Source organism: Leucopleurus acutus (assembly GCF_964270905.1).
Source record: "Leucopleurus acutus genome assembly, chromosome: 2".
Lineage (NCBI taxonomy): Eukaryota > Metazoa > Chordata > Mammalia > Artiodactyla > Delphinidae > Leucopleurus > Leucopleurus acutus.
Genome location: NC_139143.1, coordinates 85008822 through 85027884, shown reverse-complemented (window position 1 = coordinate 85027884; position 19063 = coordinate 85008822). Strand labels below are relative to the sequence as shown.

Sequence of the window (19063 nt, the reverse complement as noted above, 5' to 3'; positions counted from 1 at the left end):
AAGTTTTAAGCTTTTCTTTTCTAGAGCACAGAAAACAGTCAAGTCTGGAACCGGGTCCCAGGTTTCTCACTAAAAGCACAGTATCTTTCACTACCACTCAAAAGTTCTAGAAAGTGTGCTCAACTCTTGCAAAGTAACATCTACTGAAATGATCTCAAAATTAGTGCCTAAAAATTTTCTGCTATTTAAATAAAAATTAGAAGCCATGAAAGAGTCTAGATGCTGAACATTTTATTTATGCTGCCAAAAATGGCAGACTTTAAAATCATTTTCTCTTGTAGTAAAAAATGTTAAAAGTTAAAGCACCGATTTTTAATTGTACATTATATATTATCATGTTAATACACTATATCAAAGTACGGAAGAACATTGTTTTAATAACATGACAGACATAGCCAGTTAAATTGTATAGTTTTAACACAAGTAAAAAGTGAATTACTATCAAAATTTAATACCAAAATAAACATTATTTACTTCAAAAAATGGCTTTAGAGGACCTTAAACGTTAATATATGTTAAAAGAAAGTGTCCACCAAAATGGAAGATAGATCAATATTGAGTAGATAATTAACATAACAAATTATGACACTGGTACTTTTAATTCAAAAGTTCTCCTGAGTTTGTCTCAGATAAGATTAAGGATCACAATATGATAGTCAGCTAAGGATTAATTTTAGTGTACTAACTTCTTAAGACTACATGTAAGTTTTCAGAGGTAGGGCAAACACACCTTAAAACAGTAATATAATGTCCTTTAAATGTTGTGAAGAACTTTGCAAACATGCAGAAATAAATTTTTTTTTTTTTTTTTTTTTGCAGTGCGTGGGCCTCTCCCTGCCGTGGCCTCTCCCGTTGCGGAGCACAGGCTCCGGACGCGCAGGCTCAGCGGCCATGGCTCACGGGCCCAGCCGCTCCGCGGCATGTGGGATCCTCCAGGACCGGGGCACGAACCCGTGTCCCCTGCATCGGCAGGAGGACTCTCAACCACTGCGCCACCAGGGAAGCCCAGAAATAAATTTTTTTATGTATTTTTCTTTGGTTCACTAAGCTTTCTTCTTTTTGGCACTGACTCTTGACTAGAAGAATCAAGGTGATGAAGGACCTGTCAAAAGAAAACAACTACTAAGAATACTTTCCAGTTTAAATGTCTTTAAGTTTTGAGCTTTTTCATGGCTCTGAGGTCCTTTCCTTCCTTCCTTCTTTCCTTTCTTCTTTTAAAAAATTGACTAACATACCATTTCCTAAGATAGGATAGCTGGGTTCTCTAAAAGTAGGTAAATTTTATTATTGACATATTTATATATCCTGATGGCTGCTGAAAGTATAGCCTTACAAAGTATAAGGTTTTCATTAGGGATGTTGGAGTAGTTAGAAAGATAGATTTGACATTATGTTCTCAAAATAGTAAAATATTTTGAGGGGAATGAGGGGGGAGAGATTAAAAAATGAGCTGCAAATAGAGAAACATTCCACTTTGGCATCATGTAAGATTTAAATCATGTTTTGTTTTTGTATATGGTGCTTAGCAGTGCCTGATAGATTTTAGAAATTCATTGCACCCTTGAATGAATGGGAGGGTGAATTAGGAAAATTGCTAACAAGATTCTGAGTTATCAAACTTTTATTTTTCTGGTAAAACTCACTAATGATACAAATTGGATTATGATTTTGCAGAAAAAATCAAGGCTTAATACACTGGGGAAAAAATTAAAGAACCTAATATATCAGGTTATTCCATTCCCTTCTTAAGATAAATTGAAAACAGTATTAACCAGCTAGTATATTTTTGAGATTACCCCTTTAACACTTGATTTCTAAAAAGAATCTTAAGTTTTCAGTTATCTAATTTTAACCTACTACTAATAATAAAAATTCTGGTTGAAAAAGTATAAATATTTATCTCAGAAATGACAAATACATTATCTGATTTGGTAAAATAAGGTTCCAAATATAAGACAACTGTTACAAGATTTAGGTCAGGAAAATTTTCTTTCTTCTAAGGTACTAGGAGGAGATGCTATATTTTTAGAGAACATGTGGATTTGGTAACTTACCTTGTTTCTACTTTCTCTAGAAAGCTCAGATCAAACCTGTGGCCCAATTCTAATTCTATATAAATAAAATGGGCTGAATATTCTTGTACTCTCATTTTCTCATTCTATTCATATTTTTCCTGACATAGATCTTTTAAATTTTTATTTTATTTTTATTTATTTTTGGCTGCATTGGGTCTTTGTTGCTGCGCGTAGGCTTTCTCTAGTTGCGGTGTGCGGGCTTCTCACTGCAGTGGCTTCTCTTGTTGCAGAGCATGGGCTCTAGGCGCGCGGGCTTCAGTAGTTGTGGCACGCGGGCTCTAGAGTGCAGGCTCAGTAGTTGTGGTGCACGGACCTAGTTGGTCTGCGGCATGTGGGATCTTCCTGGACCAGGGATCAAACCTGTGTCCCCTGCATTGGCAGGCGGATTCTTAACCACTGCGCACCAGGCAAGTTCCCTGATGTTGATTTTTATTTTATAAATTCCTCCAACTATTTCAGATCATTCATGGAATAAGACAGTAAATGTTTACACGGAAAAATTAATAAACCACATAGCATATTTTATTTTAAAATCACCCCATTTTTTAGAATCAAATATATTTAAACAAGATTTAGATACCAGAGCTCTGAGGTATATCCAGGAATATAATCATATTTATCATTAAATTTAATCTATAGTAATGATATTCTGATACTTGCTATTTTATTCAGCCTATATATAAGACTTACTGTTTTCGCAGATTCAAGCTGACTTCTCTTCCGATTTTCCTTAGAAGATTTTACTTGTTGATTTCCATTAGCCTCCACAAAGACAGAATAATTACTAATTGGTTATTTCTCAAAGAACAACAAACATGCTTTTTCAACCGCAGGCAGCTATATGCGGTTTTTAAAAGAACAACTTTACTGCGATATAATTCAGATACCATACAATTCATCTATTTAAAAGTGTACAAAATTAAGTGATTTTAAGTATATTCACAGAGTTGTGCAACCATCACCACAGTCAATTTTACAGCACTTTCATCCTCCAAAAAGAAATCCTGTACCCTTATAGCTATCACTCCCCTATTCCCCCATCCTCCCGCCAGCATTAAGACTTTCTGTTTCTATACAAATCCCTATTCTGGGCTTTCATATAAAGGGAACCATATTATATATATATATATATATATATATATATATATATATATATATATATATATATATATATATATATATATATATATATATATATAGTGTGTGTGTGTGTGTGTGTGTGTGTGTGTGTGACTGGGTTCTTTCACTTAAAGAAACGTACTGGTACTTCATTCCTTTTTATGGCTGAATAATAATAGTCTACTGTATGAATACCACATTTTGGGGCTTCCCTGGTGGCGCAGTGGTTGAGAGTCCGCCTGCCAATGCAGGGGACACGGGTTCGTGCCCCGGTCTGGGAAGATCCCACATGCCACGGAGCGGCTGGGCCCGTGAGCCATGGCCACAGAGCCTGTGCGTCTGGAGCCTGTGCCCCGCAACGGGAGAGGTCACAACAGGGAGAGGCCCGTGTACAGAAAAAAAAAAAAAAAAAGAATACCACATTTTGTTTATCCATTCATCTGTTACATTTAGGTTTTTTTCCCCACCTTTTGCCTATTGTGAATAATGCTACATATGCGGTTTTTAAAATGAATATTGGATGGTGACAAATTATTAGCTGCTATAGTATTATTCTCTAAAAGTACATACTTATTTTCTGATGCTTGCAATGTCCTTTTCAATGATAACTTCCTTAGTATATATATTATTAAATATTTTCATTTCCTGCCCTTTTCTAACCATAATTCAGTCATTATTCTCAAATACAGGAGTACTTTGGTGGAGTAAAGGATACTCATCCTAAACAGAAGCTGCCTAGGAAGAACATTTTGCTGCTAGAGGTAGTAATTTTTGAAATTCTTTTATCTCTTGCTTTTCTCAGCACACTACTTTGAACGCTGCCTTCTACCAGTTCTTAACTTTCCATCGAGAATGTGGGAAAAAAGGATACCTAAAAATGGCACTATCATCAATGGTGTTCTGGTAAATGTTTAACAACCAGTTCTCTGGGAGAAAGAAATCCTGAGTTGAGGCATTTGCTGATTTCCATGCTATGAATACTCTCATCATGTCCAGTTTCAAGCTGTCAACATGATGTCACTGAATAAAGAGTTGGAAACAAATGCTCCAGCGTACCACTGTTAGAGTGTGCTATTTGTTTCCTTACATTTTACAGAATGCTTTTTCTTCACCTCTGAACCTTTGAGAGTAACTTAAGGGTCTAAATAAAATACAGATTTCTATTCAGTACAACTCATAAAACAGTCATTTTTAATGTCTTATTAACACAATAGTCCATTTACAAGATAGAACATGGGAACAGTTTGGTGTTCTAGGAAATTTCCTTGGGAGTCTGGATGATAGCATCACTTCTCAAAGGCTTTCCTGGATTCCCCTTTCTATTTTTTTAAAATAAATTTATTTATTTTTGGCTGTGTTGGGTCTTCATTGCTGCACGCGGGCTTTCTCTAGTTGGGGCAAGAGGGGGCTACTCTTCGTTGCGACACGCAGGCTTTTCATTAGGGTGGCTTCTCTTGTTGCAGAGCACGGGTTCTAGGCACGCGGGCTTCAGTAGTTGTGGCACGTAGGCTCTGTAGTTGTGGCTCGCGGGCTGTAGAGCATAGGCTCAGTAGTTGTGGTGCACGGGCTTAGCTGCTCCAGGGCATGTGGGATCTTCCTGGACCAGGGCTTGAACCTGTGTCCCCTGCATTGGCAGGCGGATTCTTAGCCACTGTGCCACCAGGGAAGTCCCTCCCCTCTCTACTGTACCTTCAGTAAAATTAACCATTCTTTCCTTTGTGCCTCTATGTAGCCTATTCAGACTGTTATTATGGCCCTGTATCACTGCTTGTTGACCTCCAATTACTACATTTTCATCTAAGAACAAGTTATACCTCCAGCACCTAGTAAAGTACCTGAAACATAGTATGTGCTTACCAAACGTTGGTCCAATAAATGAAGTATTAAAAGCAAAATAAACTCAAATATGGGGGGAAATTACAAGGTTAGAATGGAAAACAAATCTAAAGAGATGCTTTTACCATTTTATTCTGAAAGATTTTTCCACTTCTTGTTTTGCTTTGAGACACATCAAGTTCAGATGTTTTACTGACTAACTGCTCAACCTAGAAAAGAAAATAATTACACAAAACCACATAAAATAATATAATAAAAGTTTTTCGTAACAATAATGGGGGTCAAAAATTCAATCACATAAAATTTAGGGTCTTGCTATGTTGGGTTAATGAAAACCAATAATTTTGTGTTGGTTCTGTCATAAAAAGTGCAAAGGTAAAGATAGTGAAACTGACACTGTACACAATTGACCATTCACTGAATTCAGAAAGTCCCAAATTATCACTAGGCACCACTCTTCCAGAAGATAAGAACTTCAGCCCACCCCCATTGAAGAAAGGCTGCGCAAAGGAAGGCAGACAATCATCAGTCCCATTATTTTCATGTTGATTTTATCTAAATGTTATTTCAGGATTTTACTGTGTGTAGAAAACAAAATTAAACATGTTCTGCTCCAAGGCAACAAAAATGTATTATATAGTCCATTTGTAAATACAAAGGGTTGTGGAGTTAATAATTGCTTAAGATTTTATTTAGCTCTGAAATTCTGAGATTCTCTGAACAGTATTTAGGTTCATTACTAAACAAATCAACCAATAAAATACTTAAAACTTTTCAACGTATAATTCTCGAATTTTGTTAATAAGCATTCTTAATACCTAATTTTCTTCTAAAAGACCTAGAATATAAGAAAATCTGAGAAATAACTAAATAAGCATATAAGCACCTGTCTTTTGAAAAAAATAAAATTAGAAGTGAGATAGAACTGTCAAATTTATACCTGAGAATGAGAAATTGAAAGATCTGGACTTTCTTTAGACCTCATAGCTTCATCTTCTTCACAAACTACACCTGGTTCTGTTAAAAAAAAATAGTTAAAATGGTATAAAATTGAATTGGAAGTGAATTAATTTACATTTTCATTAACTCCTTACCTCCAAGTTCAGAAGATCCAGGGTTTTTTTTCTGCTCTTCCATTTTAGTTTCAATGTCAAAATCATTCTACATAATTACATGAAGGAAAAAATGGACATATTTCAAAAAGAAACTAAAACAACTGGGTAGAATATTTATGAACAAATTTGTTTTATGTGAAGGTTAAATATAACATAACACTACAATGACCTTACACTTGCTAGAAATAAAGTGGCCCTATAATTACTATAATAAGGCAACTTATTTATCCAAAGTATAAAATCCTATTTTTTTTTTTTTACTTTGCAGGGTTGCTTTAAGGCAGATGATAAAAATATACAACTTTCTCAAAAATGTATGATGGTTCTAAGAACACTTAGATCTTACTATTGTTTGAGAACACTGAATTAGACATGGTCACACAACAAGCTACTGCTTCTGTAGCTCTGGAATTTCTGTATAGATATTAGCATAAACTCTGAATATGACCCAACCCTCTTCAGGGAGTTGGGGAAGGATAAGCACAGTTATGGTATGGTAGAAATAGCAAAGGTTTAATGTCTATAATTATTATTCCTTTTGTGACATTTGTCAAAGAGCTTTAAATATTTTAAAGAACGCTTCATAAATCCCAGCCATATTTGTTTATAAGGCAAGACTGGGATTTAGGTTTTAGGAAGAAAATTCCTTATTCTTTGACTGAAATGGTTAAAAACTGAATTTTCTACTTGTAAGGATGTGGCCACAGAACCTAAATCAGAATAGTCAATCTCTATACATAAGAACTGTGGTCATAATTTAGAATAAAATGAGACAAGAGAAGACAACAAAGATGAGATTAAAGAACAATTATATTAATGATGAAAGATTTTCTGGGAGTGAGGCTATAACAAAAAAAGCTTTTTTTATACTTCAATTCATCCATGCATTCAACCAATACTGAGAATGCATTCCGTAAATCTAAGTGTTAGGGACAGGAGGATTAAAAAGATAAGACACTTTTCCTGCCTTCCAGGAACTTCCAGGCTGCTTCAGGACACTGAATTTCCAGGCCCTGAAGAAATTCAAGCATGAGCACTTAGTAGGGGTGTTGTATGGTAGAAAAGATTCCAGCATTCGTTGGGGGATTAGAGTAGTTCAGTGGTCTTCTTTTCTTTTTTTTTTGGCCGCGCCGCAGGATCTTAGCTCCCCAACCAGGGACTGAACCCAGGCCCTGGCAGTGAAAGCGCTGAGTCCTAAACACTGCAGCACTAGGGAATTCCGTGATTTTCAAATTACACTCCAGACCAAGGGGTTTCCTCAGAGTCCACCATGAGGGTAGGTGAGGTGGTGAGTGGCTCGGCCTCCAGGACCATTCCCTACTTCATTCACAGTAGTTGTGCTTTTAAATTTCTGAGAATAATGTTGTTTGCATCCAGGTAAAAAGTTTTAAAACCACAAACCTTAACCTTCTTTAAGGTCCCTTCCAAACTTGAGTTTATGATTGTAATAAATATTTATAGCTATTAAAGTCCTCAGAATTGAATCAAACATTCATTACTCTTGTTCTTCATAACTCTTTGAATATACTTACACTTATGTAATGCTCCTGTTCATCTTTGAAATCATCTTTGTCCATAAGAATTTTTTGAAGTGGTGTTCTTAATTGTTTTGGTGTTAATACAGATGAATCAATATTTTCTATTCGTTCTTTGTCAGTGGTCACTTTTACTTTGAAGGTGTGAAAAGGTGTTGGGATTTCTCCCACATTTAAGTACATAGGCTCCCCTTCAAATATCACTCCTTCACAATTACCATCCTTAAAACCAGGAGGCTGGTAACCTGGGGGTGTAACTGCAGAAAAGTAAGTATAAACTGTGCTGTTCATGAAACTGAAGAAAATACATTAATTTTTATTATTATAAAATATATGCAGATTAAAGAAATTTCAAACAGTATAGAAGAACATATAATAAAAAGTAAAAATCACTCTCCTACTATCTCCAAGTTCCTATTTTATTCCTTAAAGGTAAACTTTTTTCCCTACACTTGACTGACTATGTGACCTTGAGGAAACTACTTGTCATCCTTGATTTGGTTTCCTCATCCGTCAAGTGGGGTAAATACTAGTACCTACCTCATAGGGTCACTGTGGTATTAAAGTCTGTAAAATGCTCAGAACAGAACTGGCACAGAGTTAAGTATTCAATAAATGTTAGTTATTATTGTTGATGCTTTATGTTCTTCTAGAAGATACGATGCATGTAAAGTATATATTTTATATATTTATATAATAAATATAATATATATTTAAATTATATAATAAATACATGTATATCTCTTTAAAACACACAAATGAGGTCATACTCTTCTGTACCTAGCTGTTTTTAACATCACCTTTTTTAAAAAAATTTATTTAATTTATTTTTATTTTTGGCTGCGTTGGGTCTTCGTTGCAGTGCGTGGGCTTCTCATTGCAGTGGCTTCTCTTATTGTGGAGCACGGCACGTGGGCTTCAGTAGTTGTAGCGCATGGGCTTAGTCGCTCCGCGGCATGTGGGCCAGGGCTCAAACCCGTGTCCCCTGCATTGGCAGGCGGATTCTTAACCACTGCGCCACCAGGGAAGCCCTTTAACATCACCTTTTAATCTGTTTTTAATATTTTTTGGATAAGAATTTATCAGCACATTCTTTTAAATAGCTTGCACAGCACTACTATATAGATGCACCATAATTTATTTACTCAGTCCTCCAATAAACAACTCAAGGTTGTTTCCAGTTTGTTCCTGGTTTAACCAATACATTATGAAAATCCTCATAAACCTATAACCTTGCAAGGTTGTCTAAGTATATTCGCAAGATACTCTTCTAGCTACAGAATTTCTGGATTAAAGGGAATGTGCCAAATTTTGATACTGCCAAACTGTCCTCTTAAAATGTTACATGGCACCTATATACATTCCCTCAAGAGTATACAAAAGTACCTGCTTACTCCCACACCCTTGCCAACAATGATTTTACAAGTTTTACTGATATGATAACTGAAAAATGGTATCTCATTGCTTCACTTCCTTAGTTATGAATGAAGTTGAACTTCACATGGACATGTTCAGACCACTGGAGAAGTTGTGTATATTTTTTCAAATACTGATATTAAATATAAATTTTATAATTTCAAAAAATATATAACAATTTAGGTGCTTACAAACATTTGGGATGGAAACTGTTTCGATGACAAGAAAATATACAGATATCAACTGAAACAGGATGAACTGGAAATAGTACCTTCATCGTAGTAAAAAAGTTTCATGGTCAAACAAACATCATTAGGTAAAGGTCCCAGATTTTGCATTAGAACATAAATCTTGCGAATGAGAAGAATACTTGCTTTCTTGGTGTCAGCAGATGACATACTAGATTCACTGCTTTGGTTTTTACTGGAAGAGAATCACACATTAATTTCTTTTATAGCACCCATAGCTTCTAATAACATAACTTCACATTTTACTACTTGAGATTCTTATTCCCATTAAAGCATTAAGTTGTTAAGTTAAAAATTGTGATATAATGTGTTTTAATGCCACTATTATAAAAATTAATATCACTGTTAATATTATTATTATAAACTAATTTACATATATTAAATTAATATGCATTTTATACAAGATGTTTAAAGGAAACGAATGATGGACTTTTATTGTATTTCTTTTATTTTAATTTTTAAAAATTTATTTTATTTTATTTATTTTATTTTTGGCTGCACTGGGTCTTAATTGCTGTGCACAGGCTTTTCTCTGGTTGCAGCGAGCAGGGGGCTACTCTTCGTTGCGGTGCGTGGGCTTCTCATTGCGGTGGGTTCTCTTGTGGAACACGGGCTCTAGGCATGCAGGCTTCAGTAGTTGTGGCACGCGGGCTCAGTAGTTGTTGCCCACAGGCTCTAGAAGGCAGGCTCAGTAGTTGTGGTGCACGGGCTTAGTTGCTCCGTGGCACGTGGGATCTTCCTGGACCAGGGATCGAACCTGTGTCCCCTGCATTGTCAGGCGGATTCTTAAGCACTGCGCCACCAGGGGAGCCCTTTACTGTATTTCTAATAACTTAAGCATACAGTGGCTTTCCTACTCTTTGGCTCTGTTTCACAATCAAAACAGTATATAATTAGCCACAGAATTCTGGCTTGCAGCCACTCCAAGAATATTTTGTATCCTTGATGGTTAATTGGGGATGTTTGAGAAGTTTCAGAATTATTCCTGAAGTTTAGCTATATAGTATTAATAAGTGGTAATCTGTAATACAAAAAGAAAACTATAGAACAATACCTTATGAAGTCCATGATTGGTCCATTACTGGTGTACTTGAATTTAAACTGGTAACATTCTGAAATTGTCTTAAATAGAAAATACTGCAGTTATGAATCTGATATACAGTACTGGTGGCCAAGTAGCTATATATAGCTTTTGTATGACTCACCATTTATTTAATAATTTCTTCTGCATGTTAATCCCTATTCGTCCATTGAAACTTTCCAGTCCTAATAGTCAATTCCCAGGGTCTGGGATTCGGGGCTTCAGTGTTGGAGAGATAGTTATTCCCTCGGTCATTGCAATGTATGTTTTACATACCAGAGGGAAGGAACTCCTTAGCAGGCAGGTGAGGGAGGCAGCACATCTCTTCCTCTAACAGAATGACTAAGCACAGGGCTTCAATCCTTGGTAACCACAAGCAAGTCATTTAAGCCCACTAAGTCTCAGTTTCCCCAGCTAATAAAAGGGGCTGAAAATAGTACCTATCTCATTGGTGCCTATGAATATTTATCAAATGGGATAATTTATATAGAGCCCTTAATAAAGTATCTGGCACACTAAGCATTCAATAAATATTAGTGCATCAGCAATGTTGCTCTTTTACTGAAAGAAAAAATGTGCAACTATAAAAATCTTCAGATGTACATTTTCTGTACATTTTCTGAACAGTTAGTTTCTGAGCAATCAAATAATTCATAGCCTTTGCCCATATGATTTCGTCACCATGGGCATATATTAAGCATTAATTGTAGGCTTAATTTGTAGTATCAAAGAAAAGACATTCCTAGCTCTCTTGAAGCTCTAATACTTTTATGGCTTTCTTTATATTCCATTGCTCACTTAGGGATGGGGTTAGCTTTCTCTTTCTTTTTTAAGAATCTGCTTCTCCATTAGTGAAGGAAACACGATATTGTAACAGCTATAGTGTAATGGGTAAGCACTCAGATCATGAACTGGCCTTCTTAGGTCCAAATTCTGGTTCTGCCACTATGACCTTACACAAGAAACCTTGTGTCTAGGTTTCCTCATCTATAGAGTGGAGATGATAATGATATATTACCTCATGATGGTTATAATGAATAAATGAGATAATGCACATGAAACCCCAAAGAACAGAGCCTAGGAATAGTAAGCACTCAGTAGATCTTTCCCCTTTGTTTCTTGTCTTCTGGTTTTCCCTTTCATTTATTATAACCCTTTCTTTCTTTTAACTGTCAGATGAACAGGTAGATGTGACTGGATTGGAGTGAATATTCAAAGATTAAGGATGAGTATCTTATTTTTCTCAAACTCAAACATTTTATAATTCTAAAACAAGAATATAATTAAAAAATATTGCAAAGAACCAGAAGTCAGGAGATTTAGGTTATTTCTAGTGGTTTTACTTTGTGGCCTAGGCTCAGTCACGTAATCTCTCTTGTAGTAAGTGTATTAATCTGTTTAAATATAACAATACAAGCCCTGTCTTACCTCAAAAAAGTCTTTATGAGGTTCAAATTTTGAAAATATATGTGAAAGTGCATTGATAAAAGCACAGTTAAAAGCACTGGATATTATTATATTTTTATGTTACTTATAGATATTAGAAGCATTATGGGGGGTTTTTGGCATTATTTTTTTTTAATAACTTAAGCATACTTACCTGAGGGTCTTCTGGATTACTATATACCTATTTAAAAATAATTTACAATTTAGTAAATTGTAGAGGCTAAGTATTCAAGGAGAACTAAATTGGATGTTTAGACTAAAATATTAAATGAATTCAGTAAAACAAAATACAGAACGACCCCCTCAAAATATTAGCTACTTTTCCATTGAATAGATCAGTAGTTTGTATCAAGTGACATGATCAATACGTGGTTTTAATGTTATTTAATTAAGCAAGGCTGAATTTGACAGTCTTTAAAAAAGAATATACAATTTAAAAATACTTACAGCTAGAACAACCAACCTTAGCTGAAACAAAACAAAGAACAAAAATCTTATTTTTTTTTAATTAATTAAATTTTTATTATCATAGTTTAAATATTATATGTTTCAGGTGTACAACATAGTGACTCACAATTTTTAAAGGTTATACTCCATTTATAGTTATTATAAAATATTGGCTATATTCCCTGTGCTATACAATATATCCTTACAGCTTATTTATTTTATACATAGTAGTTTATAAAAATCTTATTTTTATTCTATGAAATATTTGTGCATGATGGACCATAAGAATTCTTTGTCCTTTTTCAACATTTATTCCTAATAAAAATAATCTTACATTAAATAGACTTCATATGATGCATGTAAAGCAATACCTCAGATATCTTTCTCTATTCCCAAAATATCTATTTCTAGTTGACTTACTGAAAGTTGAAATTCATATCGCTAACTTAAGCAAACGGGCATTACTGCCAGTTACAAGGAAAATATGTATTGTGAAATAACACATTAAATATTACCAATATGAGAACTGATTCTGAAAAGAGAAAAAGAGAGTTCAGAGCCCTGCTCATTTAGTAAAGGGAAGAGACTTTGGAGACTATAGGAAAAGAGAATCACAGGAAATCATTCACTCAAGTAATCTGCCAAAATCTGAGTCATCCTTGATTTGGATCTTTTCCTTATATTCCAGAACCAATCGTCAACAAGTCCGCTCAGTTCTGCCAGATATATCCTGAATCTTCTCATTTTTCTCCTTTGCCATCCTGGTCTAAGCCACCATTATTTTTTATCAGTACTGTAGTAATGGATTAAGTGTCATTCTCCTTAATTCCAATCTTATTCTCCTTCTACAGTACATTCTCTAAATAGCAGTTCAGAGTGATATTTCTTTTAATTTAGAATATAAATCAAATGATGTTACATTTCTACTCAAAACCTTCAAATGGCTTTTATTTACACCTAAAATAAAATCCAAACTCTTTTTTTTTTAAAGACTTTTTTTTTCTTTTTTTGATGTGGACCATTTTTAAACTCTTTATTGAATTTGTTACAATATTGTTTCTGTTTTATGTTTTGGTTTTTTGGCCCTGAGGCACGTGGGATCTTAGCTCCCTGATCAGGGATTGAACCCGTACCCGCTGCATTGGAAAGCGAAGTCTTAACCACAACCACTGGACCTCCAGGGAAGTCCCAAAATCCAAACTCTTTACCTACACAGCTCTGAATGCTCTGGCCCTGTCCATCTCCACAGGTTCATCTCCTGCTGCTCTCTTGCACTGCTCACCACACTCTAATCATTCTGGCCTTCTGTTTGTTCCTTGAACTCTCCAAACTCCCCTCCAACTCTTTGCATTTGCTGCTCTGTCAGGAATATTCTCCCAAAATCAGTGCCTAGCTGGTTTCTTCTAATTCAAGTCTCAGCTTAAATATCACCCCCTCAGAGAAGCTCCTCAGACTACCCTATCTAAAGTTACCCCATCTCTCCATTTGCCACATACTTTTTCTTAAAATGTTAATGGCAGTTAACACTATTGGATGTTATCTAATTTCCTTGTTTTATTGACTATTTTCCCATTATAGAAGGGACCCTCTTCGTCTTGTTGACCACTGTTAGCTTACCCAGCTCCTACCTAGAATACGTGCCTAGCACAGAGGAGGCACTCAATATTTAATGAATATTAAATACATTATGTCTTAATGAGGGAGGTTGGTGACCATGGATAAAATTTTATCTTTTTCATAATTTTTTTTAGAGTTGGACTTCTTTGTATATATTGATACAAACATAAGCTAAGTAACTATACAAAAAGGCTTGTCACAATTTAACCTAGACTACGTGTGAATTTATTTCTGAACTCTCATGAAGAAATAACTTATTAAATTATTAGTATAAACATGATAATAGAAGGCATGTGAAACTAATGAATAAACTATTTTAAAAGACTTTTTAATTCATTAAGTTTTTGTAAGTTAATATGTGTTATTAATACAAATGAGTGTTAACAACCAAAACTTGCCAAAATTCGTTAAGTACTAATTCTGTTTGCTTTAAATGAGTTGAAAATCAGTCTTTAAAATATTCAAATTTTCAGCTTTGGACTGGCCTATGCCCAAGTTAGTTTAAGTTAATCTTTTACTACATGTAACGGCTGTTACGTTTGTAGAATATAAACTGTAGAAAAAAAGGATAAAGAGATACCGACTTACATATTTTTTCTCTAAAGCATCATAGCATCCGGACATCCTAAAAAATAATCAAGGATTCATTTTTAGACTGAATGCACTTCCAGAAAATAGTTCTTTTAATAAGTCTCCATATTATCTCATTACTAAATAATACACGGTTTTATTATTAAAGCTTCCTTCTTATTAACTAGCTTAAAATAATAAAACAAAACAATGTGGCAGAAATATAAAATGTCAATAGTGGATGGAAGGAAAGGAAGATAGAAAATATCTGGCAGCTATTTGTGAGGAACAATAATAGGAAAGTGAAGCCTGCTCACATGGAGCATGAAATAAAGTAAAATTTTAATGCAAAAATCCAAAGACCTGCAAAAATGGTATACAGAGTTAAAGAGGGAATCACTAAAACTGGGTTAAACACTTAAAGGTATCCAAGGCACAAAAAAATGTGATTTAAGAAAAAATAATTTTCTTTCATTAGGTATTTCACTTACCACTTCAATAACTGTGTAGATCCTGGACAATCCTTCTGTTCTCTCAGAATTCTGACACACATATCTAAATGCAAAAATAATGATATAAATATAGAGCTACTTAAGATTAGCAAACAAATAGAAATTTAAATGAAGATTATTTTCTTCAGCTGTGTATTACAGGTTTATTATTAATGGTAATTAACTTCCAGATGATTGATGTTAATATAATTAAAGGAAGAAAGTTTACATGGAAACAAATAATCTTTTTATCCTTTTTATAAAATTGCATCATAATGATTAGGATGTATGTTGATGGGTAGAAAAATTTTTCCATTTTCAAAGCTATAGAAACTTAGATATAACACTTTCATGCCATTGTCATCCAAGAGTCTTAGCATATTTGCTATGGACTCTTATCCCAGTAAAATACTTGTAAAAGGCCAAGAAGTTAACAGGCCATCAGATAGAGCCCTGTAAGGAAGCAATAAGTAATATAGTGGAAAGGATGAGGTCTCTCAGTCTCAGGTTCCTTATCAGAAAAATAGGAGTAATATCTAACTCATAGGTCTGTAATGTGAACTAACAAGATATCATACATAACATGGTGCTTAACATATTGCCCACAGAGTTGGTGTACAATGTTAGGTATACATTATGTGCTAGGCAATAAGTTATTATTATAGTATAAACTGGCTCTATTTTACTTCTTTAAAATAACACAAGAACATACACTACCACTGTAGGAGGCTATAAATAGGATGTTTTTGCTATTTACTTCATCATTATAAGAATAATGTCAGGTGATATTATACTTGAGAGATTAAGGGAAATTTTTATGATTAAGTGCTTTCAAAGGTATTGAATATACTTTAAAAAAAATCACTTAGATGTCCACACAAAAACTTGTACAGGAATGTGGCATTATTTATAATAGCCAAAAAGTGGAAACAACCCAATGTTCATCAACTGATGAGTGGATAAATAAAATGTGGTATATTCATATAATGGAATATTATTTGGCCATAAAAAATGAAGTACTAATCCATGCTACAAAATGGATGAACCTTAAAAACATTATGCCAAGTGAAAGAAGCCAGTCACAAAGGACCACATATTGTATGATTCATTTATTTGAAATGGCTAGAATAGGCAAATCCATAAAGACAGAAAGCAGATCAGTGGTTGCCTAGGACTGGGAAGTGGGGGAAATGGAGAGTGACTTAATGGGTATGGGGTTTCCTTTTAAGGTGATGAAATGTTCTATAACTGACTGTGGTGAATATACCCAAAATCAATGAATTGTGCACTTTAAATGAGTGAATTATTAGATATGCAAATCATATCTCAATAAAGCTGTCATTATAAAAACAAAATCTCTAAGTCAAAAATTATCATTTTAGAGCAAGCCAAAATAAAAATAACATCTTTAAAGAAAGTCTTTAAATAAACATTGTATTACCATATAGATATCTTGTTCCATAAGCACATTCTGGGAATATTCCTCTCAAATACGTGATGCAGGATATTGAAACTGCTAGAAGCCTCTTCACTAACACTAAAGACTGCTGCTCAGTTGATATCTTACTGGGAAGTACAAACGTACTCTAAATTCAAGGGAAATTAAAACATTTTATTTAGATTTACTAAAAATACAGTCTTCCTGAACTTAAAAGTAGATCTAATTTTTTGCACAAGCATGGTACTTTCCCAAAGAATTCTTAACCATAGCAGTTAGTAATCCCCCCAAAATCAGAGTGGCTTCTAAAATGTGAGGGTGTTTGCAGGGTAGCAGCCTAAAGGTAACATGCAAAAAGTGCTTAAGAATCGTGTTAGAAATCCCTTGCACATTAACTGTCTGTAACTGCATAATACATGGATAGATAACACTGATTTTTCTCTTTAGTCACTGACTGGGTTTAACACAGGTAACTGTAATGCAAGATCTGTGAAGGGTAAACAATTTTATCTTTGTGGGGCATAAAAATTCATTTTCTAGAAGCGGACTGCTATTAGTGATAATTTCATCAAAGGAACCTAATAGCATTCATTGATACCTAATGTGAACTGAATTTGAACCAGCAATTTAATACAATGCATCAAGCATCCAATAGAATTCTCCATTAATTCAACTTAGTTTAGCAAATATCTTCATTCTTAAAACATTGAGTTTACTGATATCACTAAACCCTCAAAGAGGTGACTCTAACTTTCTAACATAAAAATAGGTGAGACTTCAAGAAACAATAAAATTAGCTAAATTAAAATATATTAAAATACAAGATCATAAAAAAAATACAAGAAATCATACCATGGAGGTTCTGTGCAATTGTGCAGTGGCCATCCTCTGATGAAGTATTTTCTTTCATTCAACCTTGTGACACAAATACAAGCTTTAACTTCAGATCTTATTTTTATCACTAATTTGGTTTACTATATGTAAAGTCAGAAAGAATTTTATGTGACTAAATGACAGGATTTTTTTTAACTTAGAATCTTCGAAAACATATTCATTTTTCTATAAAACTCTTTTGAGTAAAGTGCTAATTTTAAACCATTTGACTAGCAACCCTCACATAAAAGGGTTATTAATAAAGCTCTTTAGAGCTTCCCTGGTGGCACAGTGGTTGAGAGTCCGCCTGCCGATGCAGGGGACACGGGTTCGGGTCCCGGCCCGCGAAGATCCCACATGCCGTGGAGCGGCTGGGCCCGTGAGCCATGACCACTAAGCCTGCACGTCCGGAGCCTGTGCTCCGCAACGGGAGAGGCCGCAACAGTGAAATGCCCGCGTACTGCAAAAAAAAAAAAAGAAAGCTCTTTAAGAGACCTCTCTCGTGTGTGTGGTACGCGGGCCTCTCACCGTTGTGGCCTCTCCCGTGGGAGGTGGGAGGTGCGAGGTAACAGGAAAAGACATTAAAAAGTAAAAGAATAAAAGAAAAGGGAAAGAAAGGAAACAAAGGAAACAAAAACGAAACAAACATGTATTACGTAAGGTCTGAGGGTCCGGCGGCAGCGACCAGGAGAGAGGCACGACGTGGCATGCGCTTTGCCCGATGCGCTTGCGCCTTCCTTCTACGGTAGCCGGCAGAGGCGACTCAGTAGGCTTTTGACCTTTGGTCGGGGTCACCTTTCCCGCCAAGAGCAGCGCAAGGTGCGCTGGGAACACCAAGAGCCTGAAGGACTCCTCTCAGCCAGAAAAGCCGCACGTCAGCGGGGGAAGGTTAACAGCATGTGCGAAGAGTTCCCGATATACATAGCCGTCTTACAGTGACCAAGGTGTTCTCAACGGCCATTTAATTAGTCAAATTAATTTCTGATTGTTTTCTAACTTTTGATTTTGTTATTGGATCTACCACATACTGCATTCACGCTTTACAGTTCCTGTGTCTTCAGGAAACCAGCTGCCCTAGCAGTCTCCTACCTAGATGTTTCCACTGTGCTATGTCTGTGGGGACAGTGTTAGCTTTACTGTAATTAATGTCTCATTTAGAAGCAAAATAAAACTCAGAGCTGGTAGGTAGTTGGAGAATGTTTAGTAATACAAACTTCTTAGTTTGCAGATTGTTATACATGCAAATAAGTTGTGTTAGTAGTGTAGATATATATTAATTTCTCATAAACTTTGGTATGTCTGCATTACCAGTTAGAAAACAGCCACCCCAGATATGAAAAGATTTTCCCAGAGTCAATTAGGAGAGGAATGAAGACCAGAACCCTGTTTTCAGGGTCAAAAATAGTGAAAATCCCCTGGTCTATTTATTTTGCTTCATATTTCCCTTACACTTAAAGTTTTGTAAATAATTAAACAGAAACCTCAATTAAATAGAGTTGGGAGATCAGAATGGGGAGTTCTCATGCCCTGAGAGGGAGCAGAGTCCAATAGGAAGGACTCCAAAGAGTACATCCCAGGAATTCTGCTGCCAGTGTCCTTGTCCCCATGGTGAGCCACAGCCACCCTCTGCCTCTGCAGGACAACCCCCAACACTAGCAGGTAGGTATGGTTCAGTCTCCTATGGGGTCACTGCTCCTTCCCTCTGGGTCCTGATGCACACACTACTTTGTGTGTGCCCTCCAAGAGTGGAGTCTCT

At 35.3% G+C, this 19063-nt stretch overlaps 1 protein-coding gene across 1 annotated transcript; it reads right to left on the bottom strand.

The window, feature by feature from the left end:
* Positions 1 to 1021: 1021 nt before the first annotated feature.
* On the bottom strand, positions 1022 to 17319 carry HORMAD1 (HORMA domain containing 1; the record flags this gene model as incomplete). Its single annotated transcript, XM_082864534.1, has 14 exons — positions 1022 to 1102; positions 2766 to 2837; positions 5156 to 5239; positions 5971 to 6047; positions 6125 to 6191; positions 7678 to 7937; positions 9368 to 9519; positions 10399 to 10466; positions 12026 to 12052; positions 12319 to 12339; positions 14524 to 14560; positions 14997 to 15060; positions 16438 to 16582; positions 17287 to 17319. 14 exons carry the CDS (start codon positions 17317 to 17319, stop codon positions 1022 to 1024), a joined length of 1188 nt encoding a protein of 395 aa, XP_082720660.1.
* Between the last annotated feature and the right edge of the window lie 1744 nt (positions 17320 to 19063).